General features: G+C 42.5%; 1 protein-coding gene across 1 annotated transcript; it reads left to right on the top strand.

Annotated features, from left to right (window-relative positions):
* The first annotated feature begins 8,081 nt into the window (after positions 1-8,081).
* CHCHD2 (coiled-coil-helix-coiled-coil-helix domain containing 2) lies at positions 8,082-11,801 on the top strand. The gene is made up of 4 exons (XM_032774439.2): positions 8,082-8,213; positions 9,290-9,536; positions 10,701-10,857; positions 11,433-11,801. The coding sequence occupies exons 1-4, from the start codon at positions 8,164-8,166 to the stop codon at positions 11,441-11,443; spliced, it is 465 nt and encodes a 154-aa protein (XP_032630330.1). The 5' UTR covers positions 8,082-8,163; the 3' UTR covers positions 11,444-11,801.
* The last annotated feature ends 3,048 nt before the right edge of the window (positions 11,802-14,849 follow it).

The raw sequence follows: 14,849 nt of genomic DNA, 5'->3' as shown, positions 1-14,849 counted from the left end.
GATCCCCATTGATATCAGTGGGAGAGAGGGATGGGATCCCTGCTGTAGTACCAGTTGAGGTGGGAGCTGGCAGACCCTAATCTCAGACCATCCTCCCTACATTGGCTCCCCAACAGCTTTTAGGCTGGGCATACCCTGCCAGAGAACAACCCATTAACATCACGCTCAATTTTGTGAACAAAGAAATGTAACCCATCAGATCTATCCCTTACTCAATTGCCAGTTTTGTTTTATAATAAATGTTGTTGGCAGAGCCAGACAAAGTGCATTAGGACATGGTCAACGGGCACATGAATAATACTGCATGGATATGAGGGGCAAATGGAAAACATCATTATGGGGGTAGAGCTTGTAGGGGTAGGGCCTCAAGGTACTTCTAGATTGGCTCTAGATAACTAGTGTTTTTCTTCCAGGAGCCATGTTGTTTCCATAAACATCCCAAACAGCACTAAAATGTCAATAACCAACTCCAAACTCACTTTAAGAAATTAGTTAATAGATGCTCCATCCTGCTCTCTTTGAAGTAAATGGTATTTGTGGCATTGACCTTGGTGGACAAACCATCAATGGGTTTTAGCACATGCATCTCCTTTTGAAGTCCCCTTTATGCTTTAGTCCATTTAGAGAAGAATCAAGAAAGGTACAAGGTATACCATTGTACTTAAGAACAAGTACTTCCATTAAGCCTTACTGTAATATATGAGAGGTTATAGAAGAAGGAAAAGGGGGGAAAGGATAGGTATAGGACAATAATCTTAAATTGTGTCTAAAAACCATCAGGGATTTGTAGATTCTTTTCCTGGTAATCTGCAGAACTAAACATTTTGAGAACCAAGCAGTAGGGTGATTAAGGAGGAGAGGAGATGGATTCATGAGAATATGTTTTCTTATGAATTAACGTCCTAGAACAAGATAGTCTAGAAAATAAGGTTTTTTGGCAGGAGTAGTTTCAATACATCTCTGGTTATAGTTCAAGAAGCCAGCTAGAGTCTCTGAACTATAAATACAAAAGAGATATAACAGCAGAGTCTAGAATGAGCCTTGCACTACCATAAGCACCATCCACACCCACTATCTTCCTGCATATTTAAAGTACAATCACAGCCCACCTATCCCCCTACTCTCTTGAGCTTTCTGGGCTTGCTACTAGCTAGACATACTAACAGACAGTAAGTCAGTACAATATAAGCCTCTGTAGCATTTCCCGAGGAACAAGAAACAACAGAGCTACACAATGGCAACATTCATCGTTCAAATGATGCCATTAGTGCCTCTTTTGTTCTATGGAACAAAATCAGTACACAGAAACACATTGTGAATTTACTGTAGCAAAGAGAAGAGATGTATTGCTCAAGACTCATAAAAATGTCTTAACAATAAAAAAGGCTGTTCTTGCTCTCTAACAAGGGTTTAAGCTTAAATAAACGTCTATTGCTGTCTAGGCTCTAATTTCTACTGGCGTGGTGAAAAAAAGTCTGGTTGCACAGAAGAGATAATAAAGGTGAGGTGTAGGGGAAGAGAAACAACCCTGTCTCTTGCCCGACAACAGTCACATTTCTGAAGTTCTGCCCCCAAATACAAAGTCTCCAGTCAAGAATATTTTTATATATAATGTAAGAACCCAGGCAGTGCCTAAGCAGTGTTTAGCACCTTAAATTCTCATTAAAGTCACTGAGCATTGAGGACACAACTTTTCACAACAGACACTCAATGGGTACAGGATTGGGTCCTGAATTTTTACTTCAGGTGGAACACAATTTATTTTTGCTCTGTCAACTTTTGAATGATGCTTTCCATGTCAATGGCTGATTTATAGAGGATGTTCTATTGGGAATCACCACGGGCCCAATTTAGGAGAGAATTCAAAACTAGTTCCAAAATTTGAAATGACTACTATCTTGAATCCAAATTCTGTATGAGAACCTATAGAAACACATGGAATATTTTTCATATAAATACAGCACAGCAAGTATTTTTCAACCTAGTTAAATTGGCAGCTGAAGTAATAATATCTTAAGAAATTATTAAAAATATTATTTCCTGGCTGACAAACAAAACCAAAAAAACAGGGACATTTAGGGAAAGATATGTGTCATAAAGATCTTGACAGACTGGAAAAAAGTCCAGGGGAAAAAAATGACAGAGATTCAGAAGGTGGAGGAATCAGCTTAAGAGACAATAATAAAGTTCCAGATCTGCAAACGGTTTCACATAGTCCAACTGATTAAAAGAAAATCTTGCAAACAGTTTTGTATAGTCCAATAAATTTAAATAAATTATGTGTGCGGTTTATTTGTTTTATGTATCACACTAAATGGGCAGGTTACCTCACTGATTTGCTTTTATAAAATATTTTGTTGCAATATAAGCGGTCTGTTTGTCTCCTCTTTAATACGGGAATTAACAGAAATTACATCCGTGATTCAAGCTGTGCTTCAGACTAATAATACTTTACAAGCTGATAATACTAATGATGTGATCATGCAGAGAGAGTGTCACTAGTCAAAGAACAGCAACATCATACATAACAATGCTGAAATAATTTCCTAGCAGTATTTAATATAATTCTAGTCTTTTGCACATCCCTTACATAGCAGCAAACAACTGAGGAAAAGGAATGACAAATTTTCTCTTGTAATTATTCCTCCTTGGACTTGAGCATTAAGTTATAATGTTGCATGGTAGAAATCATATTAAATATATGAACTTCTGAGTACTTGCATACAATACAAATAAGAGATATACCTGCCTGCAATAGGAAATAAAGCTGTTTGAGATTTTGCTTTTGGCTGATTCCCTCTGCCACTTGGAAAAACAAAACAAAACAAAACAAAAACACAACAGCTACTCACAAACACAGGGCCCAATCCCAGGTGCATTGACTTCAACAGGGGTCCTTCTGTTTACTTCAGTGGATATTAGCTCAGGCCCCTAATTGGGGAAAAATACTTTCCTACATTAACTGAATAAGTAGGGATCAGGAAATCAGAGGGACAAATTTATCTATGGTGTACATACACTTAGGTTGTTGTAAGCTCATTGGGGCAAGGACTATCTTTTCATCATATATTTGTAACATAGCTGTGGATCTTCTATTATACATGTAAACAACTAATCCTTTTTGAAATCTGAATAAGCTTGCTATCTTGTGGCAACAATATCCACAGGTTAATTGTGCTGCCTAAATAAGTATTTCCTTTAATCAATTTTAGGTTTATTGCCTTTCACTTTAATGTGTATTAAGTATCTAACAGAAGTGCCCAATTTTCTTATTCTAATGCCTTTCATTATCCTTTTTCCATCTATCATGTCTCCTCTCTGTACTAAAAAGTCCTAATCCTTTTAATCTCTCACTTTTTGCCACCTATATCTGAAGCTCTTCTTTTTCTAACGTATCCCAATCCCATGGTGGAGTTGTAGTGATCCTGTGTGCCAAAAAGGATGTGCATTGGGCAAGACAGAGCCTCCCATTCTTTGTATGTAGGGAGAGATAGCAAGAGTCCCCTTTGTATATAGGCTTGGGGGGGGTAGGAGCCCCCCCTTTTTTCTAGATAGACAAAATGAGTGCTCCCTTTGTCTATAGAAGTGGGGTGCAGGGGACCACCCCTTGCAGATATAGATTTGTGGGCAGGAGACACCCCCTTTGGGTATGACTCTGCTGTACAGGACACTTTGTATATAGACCTGGGGGCAGGACCAGTCCCCTTGTGTATATAACTGGGGCAAGGGACATGCCCCTCCGCGCGTAGGCCTGAGAAGTGAGAGGGGGAACCTTTGGCATAGGCCTCTGTTGCCATAGCAACCCTGCAAGCCCAGAGGCCGGGAACCTTCAGAGAGGGCGCAACATGCTCTATGACGCAACAGGAGGGGTGGGGTTTGTGGTGAGTTAGAGCAGGCCCTCCGCGGCAGAGCCAATGGGAAGGCGGAGCGGAATGTCCCCTCCCCCAGGTGGGCGGGACAGCGCTCAGACAGAGCAGGGCTTGGCAGGCATGGCAGAGCCCGAGGGCCTGGGCCCTGCTAGGCCGCAGGAGGCAGCGCCCCCTGGGGCGGAGGAGGCCGAGGCCCGCTACGATCCGTACGAGTGGTACAACGTGCGGGAGTGGGGCGGGCCGCGGGGCCCGGGCTCCGGGGGGAAGGGCCGCAGCCGCCGGGAGAGGGAGCTGCGCACCAACCGCTACCTCCCCGCCGGCCACGAGAGGAAGATCGCCCAAAAGCTGCGCAACAGCCAGGCCAAGCGGCGTCGCCGGGAGCACCGCGGGCCGTGCTCCACCTGGGCCGGGAGGCGCAGCGCCAGGGCGAGTTACGCGCTAGGCCCTGGGAGGATGTGTGTGTGTGTGTGTCCCTTCCCCACCCTTCCCAAGGAGGTGACCTGAGTGCTTTACACACACACCCTGAAACCTCTTTGCAGCCACCACAACACTAGTTATTCTGCCATACCCACTGCACACCCAACTCGCTGTTGTGGTGGGCGAGCCCCAGACCAGTGGTATCCCCTCTGAAAGCAACCCAAGGTCCATAATGTTCCTTCTCGCCATACTCAGCATGTAAGCATCTTGAGATGGGGACTTTTTGTGCTGTTAGTACAGCACCTAGCACAGAGGAGACCAGGGCCAATGACTAGGACCTTTAAGCTATGTGGTAATACAAATAAATAATAATGAGCGTTGACTAACTGCAGTGATAAAACTTAATCGCCTCTCCATATGCTGCTCTTTCCCCCTCCTACTTTGAAGCATCAGCACGTGCAGCCCAAGGAGCTGCCTGATCACTGTAAATATTCTTGGGGGAGGATGGTTTTGTGCTGGTTACAAAGGAAGAGGGTTGGCTTACCTCATGTTTAAATGAAACTCTGAAATGTCACACAGTAGCTGATCATGTAACTAAAAGAGAATGTTTTGTGTCCATTTCTTGCAGGTTGAATAGCCGACCGCTGTTAAACATCCTCCCACATTCCAACTGCTGTTCCCCTTAGAAAAAGGGAGCCCTGTTCAGGAATGCTATGCAATGGGATCTCCTTAACCTCACCTGCTGCTCTGCTTAAATACCATGTCTTGCAGGACAAATAAGTGAAACTTTTTTCAATAAGACCGAGGTCCTTGGTACTTTTTTTGCCTCACCTTGTGTTATTTTTTATAATGTCAACAGAATGCTAAGAACTTTACAGACAAATATGAAGCCAGGGTTTGTGTCTTGGAGACTTTACGTTTGAAGGCACTACAGTCATATCTTTTAGTATGGATGCTTGTGCCCAGGTGAAGCTTCATTGAAGTCAGGGTTCCTTGCTAGTAGATCTTGTTGCAGGGTCCACAGATACATGCTTTAAGTAGTCTCGTTGAACTCATGAGCTTACTCAGGTGTGTAAAAATTTGCAAGATTGGGGCCTTAAATCTCAGGGTTGTTGATTAAAGCCTTGATTTTACATGATCATATGTGCAGGTGGATCTCTTGTACTCACAAAGAACCCAGCTGGAGTCAGTGTGGGCACTGGGATCCAACTGCACACGTGAGTTTGGAAGATCAGGGCTTAAGTGATAGGGTTGTGATTTTCAAAGCGGTATAAATTAGGGAGGTTTTAGGCATGTAATGGGACACCATTACATGAAATCAAGGGGGTTGTTTTGTTTATTTTAAGGGGGATTAAAGTAGTTTCAAATATCTTTTTTTTTTCTTCACTATTTTCAGAAATATCTATGACCCTTATTACTGTTTGAAAGACCCATACAAATAGGGGAAACTGACTATGGCCCTATCATGCACATGCTTAATTTTCCTGACATGAGCAGTCCCACTGTGTACCATAATAAGGGCTACTGCTGTGCTTAAAGTTACGCATGTGCAATTACAGTAGCGGCAAGGGGCTCTCATCAGGATCAGAACTCTATTATGCTAGATGCTTCACAACTGCAACAGGCATTGTAGATATGATTCTTGCTCCAAAGAACAGGCACGTGAGTAGTCTTACAGTGATTTACACAGGCACATAAAACTGTGAGCAGAGATGTTCGCAGGATCTAGGACCTAAAATACAGGGGCAACTACATATTAAGTGGTATAAAAACCACAAAATAAACTGAAATATACGTTCTCATCAAGTTCTATTCATCTTAAGTGTTGTAACCACAGTAAATTAACACACTCTTATCTAATTTGTATTAAGTATATCCCTTTAAACTCCTTTTAGAGCAATGTTGGTGTTTTTCTTTGTTTTTAAATGACTGGTTATGTATATTGGCATTGGGCTGTACGTAGTACCTTTTTATATACTGGTTAATTGTAAATAACATTTCTAATGATAGCTGTATGAATATATGTAAATAAAGGTATTATTGGCTTATTTAAAAAAAAGTGGCTTTTATTGTCAGTAAAATCACACAAGTAATCTGATTTGGATCATGGCAGTTTTTGGGAGTTGGGTTCTCTCAGTTCCCCTGCTGCTCTTAAGATTGTTTTTTTAAGACTTTAAATGAGCTGTGTGTGGGTAGACAGCTGTTCCCGCACACAACTCTGTGTGGAATCATGGTCATAGTTTTTCTGATCAATACTCTTTTTTTTTTTACTTTCTAGACAGTTGTCTAATATGATGATAGGTCCCCTCTGTATGCAAAAGTGACACAATTATGCTTTTTGGGGAACTGGAAATTAAATATGGATTAAACAGTAAATGTTAATTGGGGCAGTGAGATATGAAATAAAAGTAGAGGGAGGAGATGTCTGCCACTCCTTCTGATTGTTTATTACCACAATGCTGTAAAGTTGGAATTGATACATGCTCTAGAAACAGATGAAATTATTAATAGATCAAAATTAAAAGTTAGCAATAAATTTAAATGAACAGTATAATTTCTCACACATGCTAGACCAATCACAGTTTAAAAGAGGGAAAAACATTTAGGACTTTAGCTGAACAGCCGTGAACAGGTGTTGTATTACAGGGTGCTTTGTGCGAGAATCTGTACCCAAATAAGTTTTTGGAAGTAGTATTGGTATAGTACTAACATGTTTCAGATGCATGAAAAAACCTTTCACGTTCACTAAACTTGGATTAATTCAATATATAACAACTCATATTTAAACAGACTCTATACACCAGCATTGACAAGACGGTGTAATTTGACTGTAGATGGTTCCACTCTTAAGACTTTCCTACCAAATGCATTTATTGGATCTGTAGTCACTTTACTAATTGGTTTCCTCTGAATATTTGTTATTTTTCATTCTTGTAGGTTGAATTTTGAACAGTGGTGCTGGTGAGGGACATTAACATGAGATGCTTTTACTATTATTAATTCACATTTCTATTTTGACAGCACTTAAAGGTCTCCATCAGGAGTGGGGCCCTGTTATGGTTGCTATACAAACAGATACATTAAGTTCTTTATCATTCTTCTACCATTTAAAACTGACCATTTATAACTAAGATTTCACCCCGTAAATGTTAAGGTCAACTCTACAGGTACAGTGACCACCTGTTGGTCACAGGTTCTGACTGTCCCACTAGTTGCACTTGACTTCTCAATACTGCAGCCAGTTCATTGACATCCATCAGCCTATAGGTAGGGTCTTAACCAAGGACGTGGGGCAGCCTTAGAACATCCTTTCTCCACCGAGCAGGGCTTCTGTGGGGATACAGGATAGCTCTTAAGGCTTAAACTCTTACGATACCAGCAGAGCCTCCTTGGACCAGCCGCCCTCACCCAGCCTGGCTGGGAGAGGGCGGCTGGTCCAAGGGCAGGTTGATGGGGACACTAGCAGAGTCTCTCCCATCTATGGCAGGTAGGGTGACCAGACAGCAAGTGTGAAAAATCGGGACAGGGGTGAGGGGGTAATAGGACTCTATATAAGAAAAAGACCCCCAAATCAGGACTGTCCCTATAAAGTTGGGACATCTGGTCACCCTAATGGCAGGGGGCGGAGACTGGGCCACAGGAGCCTTAACAAGAGGGAGCACATAGCTCTCGCTGTCGCTGAGGATTGGCCCCGCCCTCTATGCCGGGCGCGCGTGTGACATCATCAGGGCGCGCCACTGCTGGAAGCCCGGTGACCTTCAAGAGGGCGGAAGCGGAAGTGGCGGATCGGCTCAGTCAGGCTCGTGGCCTTCGCAGGGAAAGGAGGGTGCAGCAGCCGCAGTCCCAGCCCTTAGCGAGTCCGCCTGCAGCCTCCACCATGCCGAGGGGCAGCAGGAGCCGCACGTCCCGCATGGCGCCCCCGGCCAGGTGAGCGGCACTGGAGGTGGGGCGGGGAGTAGGGGCCGGGCGGGTGTGGTGGGGTGTGGGTCCCGTAAGTCTTACCTTGTCTCGCCAGGCCCGGCAGGGCAGCAGCCCCGCCCCCGGTGTCACACTCAGTCACGGTCCTTGCCAGGATCCGGGTTCACGAGCCGCGGGCTTTCACGCGAGCGTGTGCGCGCAGGGCAGCGGGAGCCCTGGCAGAGCGGCGGGCGGGTGTCCAGTGGGGCCAAGGCCCGCGGCAGAGGGCGATCGAAGGCCTCGGTTATGTAACAATCTCCGTCCTCTTCTCCTGCAGAGGGAGATGTTGTTTGTTGAGCGCTGTGGCCTTGTCGAGGCGGTAAATGTTTAACCGGCCTAGAGACCATCCGACTTGTAACAGGGTTAGGTCCTGCCTTAAGAGTGGTGAACTAAACTAGTTTGAGGCACCTACAGGATGGACTGGCTGTGGATTAGCCTTAGCAAAACCCAACTGGCTCTGGTTTCAAAATCCACGACAGGTCGATTATCCCATGGTTTATGCATTTGTTCTTTTCATTCGCATTATGGGCAGAGGGTCTGAATCTCATGAATCCATTTGTGAAATCTTTTTATGAAGTTCTCAAAAAGGGGACCTGAGCCTAATGCATGAACAACTCTGACTTGGCCTTGTCTACACTACAGGAGGGGGATCGATCTAAGTTATGCAGCTTCAGCTACATAACTAGCATAGCTGAACTCAAGGTACTTAGATCTTTTGACTGCAGTGAAGACACCGCAGTAAGTCAATGGATGACGCTCTCCGGGTGACTCTGCTTGCACTTCTCATTCTCGTGGAGTACTGGAGTTTAGGAGAGATCGCTCAACAGTCAGTTTATCACACCTCTACTAGATGCAATAGATGGATCACTGCCCACTGATCAGGCAGGTAGTGTAGTCAAGCCCTTAGCACTGCAAGACATGCATGTGGTATAAACATTACAGGTATTCAAAAACTCAGCTTTTAAACTGGTAGCTTTTTCTAAATGTTGGTGGCTTTTTTTTTTTTTTTTTTTTTTTTTGCATTAATTGATTTTTTTCTAATGCAGTCGTGTGCCACAAATGAGAGCTGCACCCCCACCCCCTCCAGCTCGTGCTCCAGTACCAGCACCTGCCCCTGCATCTGCAGTGGCATCTCCTGCACCAAGGCAGCCTGGTCTGATGGCGCAGATGGCTACAACAGCTGCAGGAGTAGCAGTAGGCTCAGCTGTAGGACACACGCTGGGTCATGCTATGACAGGAGGATTTGGTGGAGGAAGCAGCTCTGAAGCTGCAAGGCCTGACATTACTTACCAGGTACATGGTTTGATATTGTATATTATATCTGAGCTATGTATGAAATGGGAAACTTGTAAGGTGAGCCATAGTGACTGACGGTATAGGCCTAATGACAGCTTAATGCATGGAGAGGGTATATGGGGATACATGCATAATTCTATTCTAGTATATTTATCTTGCAAAGCAGTTACTACCTTACCATTTATGAAATGTACTTCAAATAGTTTAAATAGGTAGTATCATGTAGTGGTGGGTATACTGGGTTTAGAAGTGACTGGCTCCTGCCACCCCATGCCTCAACCCCATAAAAAAAGGGTGTGTAACAGATATGCTCAGGGAAATCTAATGCCTTTATGGTTTGATTGGTAGATTAGCCATCAGAGTAATAAGATGTTACTGGTGGAAGCTTTGGGGGTATTCAAACATTAACTGCCATTCTAGGATTCATTAAGAGTTTGGGATGAAGGTCTGAAATATTTAGCTGTTGGATTTGTGCATAAGAGAATTTCCATGTGCTGCTTTTCACTCAAGTAGAAAAAAGACTAGATTGATTAAGATCCTCAGCTAGAGGCTAGGTATAAAGCTCAGATTCTGTCAGCTGCATTTGAACATCTTACCTTGTTCTGCTTTTGTACTAAATTCTTAATCTTACTGAAATAGACTATAGAGAATTATGGATCAGCCTTCCATTAATGCCCTTTCTGATGAGTTTTCTTTAAAATGCAGACAACCGCAACCCAAAACGTTAGCTCATTTATGAACAAGTCTCCTAAATATAAAGCGGACCAGGAAAATACCTTAATGTTTTACTGAATTTAAATTGACCCCTATTCACCAATGTGATGCTTGAGGCCAGGCTTTTTTGGGTACTCTTGTCCCTGTGTTGGGATTTGAATCCCTTTAGGGACAGTTCTTACAGTGCTGAACTCTGGATGAAATCCTAAATTCCTAAAACTAGGAAGATTCCCTTTGACTTCAGTGGGGCCAGGATATTACTTCTAGTATTTGAAAGTTGCACACCTTCCAAGGGATCTCCTACTGCCTTCTTCACAGGAGAAGAAATAAGCAGATATGTACCTATTGTAATAGGTCCTCTTAAAGTGTGGTTCTCTGTAGCTGCAAATCTTCATCAGTGTTAATTTTTTCAAATATGTGAATTTGTGCCTCTGACTTCCTTTTCAGGAGCCTCAAGCAGCCCAGCCTGCATACCAGCAGCAGTCCCAGTACCCACCCTGCCAGTATGAAATGAAGCAGTTTTTGGAGTGTGCACAGAACCAGAGTGACCTCAAACTGTGTGAGGGCTTCAGCGAGGTGTTGAAGCAATGCAGGTTTGCTAATGGTGAGTAGCTTACTTAGTTGTGTGTAGTCTGGTACAGAATTAAATCACCTAAATCAATAAGATTAATTATCTCCGGAACTGGACCGATTCCTAGTCTATCAGAAGTGGACAAGAACCAGAATGGTACTTGGTAATATCCATTCTGACTTGCATGTCAGAGCCCCCTCTAGTCATTTCCAGTGGAACTGAAAGAATGCACAAAAGCTTCTAATTTGTTTCTTCCTTTGCATGTCCAAGTCTGAAATTAAAGGTGGACTCCAAAGGAGTGGTAATTCAAACTTTACAGAGCTTAGCATAGCTAGTACAAGTGCATTTACAGTTCTTGTCTAATTATGGGTGTTACTCTCCATCAGACATCTCTGCTGCTCTGCTTTTTATTGAGGAGAAATTGCCAATTGTGCAACAGTTAGTCTATGCAAGCACAGTTGAAATATGAAACCTAGTGAGCCCTAATGTCACTGAGGAATTAAGTCTTCCTGAATCATACAAAGCAGATTGTTCACTACCTCTGGATTAAGGGTTTTCTTGGCATTAACATTTATCTGGTCACTAATTCTAACTGTTTTAATTTACAGGTTTATCCTAATCAAATTCTGCAGAATGAAGAAGCTGAAAATGAGCATTCAAAGATCTAAAATTAAAAGATGCTTCAGTAGTACACTTCTAAAGTCTAAAGCTATCTGTGACATCGTGTTAGTTCATGTATTCACAACTGAATGCCCAAAACTTTAAGGGTCCTTTTGATTTTTTTGCCACATTGATAAACATGCTGGATTGTAACAGGATAGTTCTAAATGAAAGATCAGGGGAGGGAGTTGTATAAGATTCTAAAGATGGGCAAAATATTTCAAGGGGTCTAATCAAAACTAGTTTTCTGCTGATTACATTGCTGCAGTTGTGTAAATGTGAGACTAAGACTAAATAAAATTATCTCAATGTTTGAAGTGTGTATAATGAGAGCCTGTGAATTAAGAGTTATCACTTTCTGTGGGAATAAGATGTGGAAATAGATCTTTAGGGAAACACCCCTCCTATGTTAGCCTAAAGATAGTGTTTTCTGGAGAATTTAGGGCACACACACACGCCCTATTTATGCTGATGAGGATTCTTGAAAGTCTGGTCCCTGCTAAAATCCAGGACCTCATCTCAGACATGCTTCCAGTTCCACTTGCAGGGCCAGGTAGACAGGCAGAACTTCAGCCTCTCACTGCATGGATGAGACAGTGGTGCAGGGAGAAGGGGTTTAGATTTATTAGGAACTGGAGAAACTTTTGGGATGGGGGGAGCCTATACAGGAAGCGTGGGCTCCACCTAAACCAAAGTGGATCCAGATTGCTGGCACTTAACATTAAAAAGGTTGCAGAGCAGTTCTTAAACTGAGAGATGGGGGGGGGAAAGCCGATTGCTGCAGAGAGCACGTGGATCGGAACAGAGACTTAACTTAGAGTCTATTGATAGAGATTCTCTAGGCTTTAGTCAGGAGGAGAGGATGAAATATGGGCCAGATCAGATGAGAAACATTCACAAAGAGTCCGACACATCAGAAAATGGCAAACAAATAAACAGTGACAGGTTTTTAAAGTGCTTGTACACAAATGCTAGAAGTCTAATAAGATGGGTGAACTAGAATGCCTTGTGTTAAATGGAGGCTAATGATATGATTGGCGGCACAGAAACCTGGTGAAGTGAGGACAATCAACAGGCCACAAATATTCCAGAGTACAAAATATATCGGAAGGACAGGTCATGGGAGAGGAGAGGGGAGGAATAGCACTATGTGAAAGAAAATGTAGAGTCAAATAAAAGTAAAATTCTTAAATGAATCCATGTGCTCCATAGAATCTCTATGGATAGTAATTCCGTGCTCTAATAAGCATATAACAGTAGGGAATGTATTATCGACCACCTCACCAGGATAGTGATAGTGACTATGAAATGCTAAGGGAGATTAGAGAGGTTATCAAAATAAAGAACTCAGTAGTAGTGGGGGATTTCAGTTATCCTCATGTTGACTGGGTACATGTCACCTCAGGATGAAATGCAGAGAAAATTTCTCAACACTTGAAATGACTGCTGCTTGGAGCAGCTGGTACAGGAACCCACGAGGGGAGAGGCAATTCTCAATTTAGTCCTGAGTAGAATACAGGATCTGGTCCAAGAAGTAACTATAAAAGGACCTCTTGGAAATAGTGACCATAATACAACAATTAACATTCCTGTGGTGGGAAGAACACCTCAACAGCCCAATACTGTGACATTTAATTTCAGAAAGGGGAATGATGCAAAAATGAGGAGGTTAGTTAAACAGAAATTAAAAGGTACAGTGAGAGTAATATCCCTGCAAGCGGCGGCATGGATACTTTTCAAAAATACCATAATAGAGGCCCAACTTAAAGGTATATCTCAAATTAAAAAGCACAGTGAGAGCCACTGTGGCTTAGCCATGTAAAAGAAGCAGAGAGAAAAAGGCATCTTTTAAAAAGTGGAAGTCAGATTCTAATGAGGTAAATAGAAAGGAGCATAATAAACACAGCCAAATTAGTGTAAAAATGCAATAAGAAAAGCCAAAAAGGAGTTTGAAGAACAACTAGCCAAAAACTCAAAAGGCAACAACAAAATGTTTAAGTACATCAGAAGCAGGAAGCCTGCTAAACAACCAGTGGGGCTCCTGGATGATCGAGATACAGAAGGAGCGCTTAAAGACAATTAAGTCATTGCGGAGAAACTAAATAAATTCTTTGCTTCAGTCTTCACAGGTGAGTATGTTAGGGAGGTTCCCAAATCTGAGGAATTGTCACAGATTGAAGTGTCAGAGAAGGTTTTGGAATTAAATTGATAAACTCAACATGAACAAGTCACTGGGACCAGATGGCATTCACCCAAGAGTTCTGAAAGAACTCAAATGTGAAATTGCAGAACTATTAACTATGGTTTGTAATCTGTCCTTTAAATCTCCTCCCAGGCCCTACTCCTACTTACTGCTCCCCAGTTTATACATCCTAAGATTACACTACCCCATTTTTGGCACAGCATCACTTCAGTTCATGTTGAGTTGCTTGTCCAATATGACCCGTAAACCTTTATCAGAGTCACTGCTTTCTAGGAAACACTCCCTCAGTCTGTAGGTATGGCCTGTGTTCCAATGACTGAAAGATAGTTAATGTAACACCAATATTTAAAAAGGGCTCTAGAGGTGATCCTGGCAATTACAGACTGGTAAGTCTAACGTCAGTACTGGGCAAATTAGTTCAAACAATAGTAAAGAATAAAATTGTCAGACACATAGATCATCATAAGAGTCAACACTTTCTGTAACGGGAAATCTTGTCCTACTAATCTATTACTGTTCTGTGAAGGGGTCAACAAATGTGGACAAGGGGGATCCAGTGGACATTGTGTACTTAGATTTCCAGAAAGCCTTTGACAAGGTGTCATAAGTAGATAGGTAAGGTAAAGGTTAATTTTCTTTTACTGTAAAGGGAACCAAACACCTGACCAGAGGACCAATCAGGAAACTGGATTTTCAAAAGTAAGGGTGGGAACCTCTGGAGGTTTTTGGCTTTGTTCTGTGTCTTTTGTTTCTCCCGGCTATGGATTGAAACAGCTTTTCTGCTAACTCCAATCTTCTTTCTAATATTCTACTATCAAGTGTGAGTACAAAGGAAACCAAGCAATAGGCTGTTATGTGCTTGGTTTGTATTTACATGGGTGTTGATTTGCTGGACTGGTTTAATTGGGCTATCTTTTAAATCAGACTGTTTATGAGGGTGTTAAGAGTTTTTATTTCCTTGCTAAATAACAAAACTCTACTGCTATTAGTTCTATTCAGCATGGGCTGTTTGCAAAATCAGGCAAAGGTGTTTTAGCGCCACCCGCTGTTCTATGCTGAAGATTTCCTGTCTGTTTGTTTCTTTTTCGTCCATTATAGCACAAAACATAAGAATGACCCTACTGGGTCAGATCAGTGGTCCATCTAGCCCAGTATCCTGCCT

This window comes from Chelonoidis abingdonii, chromosome 20 (genome assembly GCF_003597395.2).
Source record: "Chelonoidis abingdonii isolate Lonesome George chromosome 20, CheloAbing_2.0, whole genome shotgun sequence".
In the NCBI taxonomy this organism is placed as follows: Eukaryota; Metazoa; Chordata; order Testudines; family Testudinidae; genus Chelonoidis; species Chelonoidis abingdonii.
Note: the sequence above shows the minus strand (reverse complement) of the source record. Positions and strands in the feature narration are given on the sequence as shown.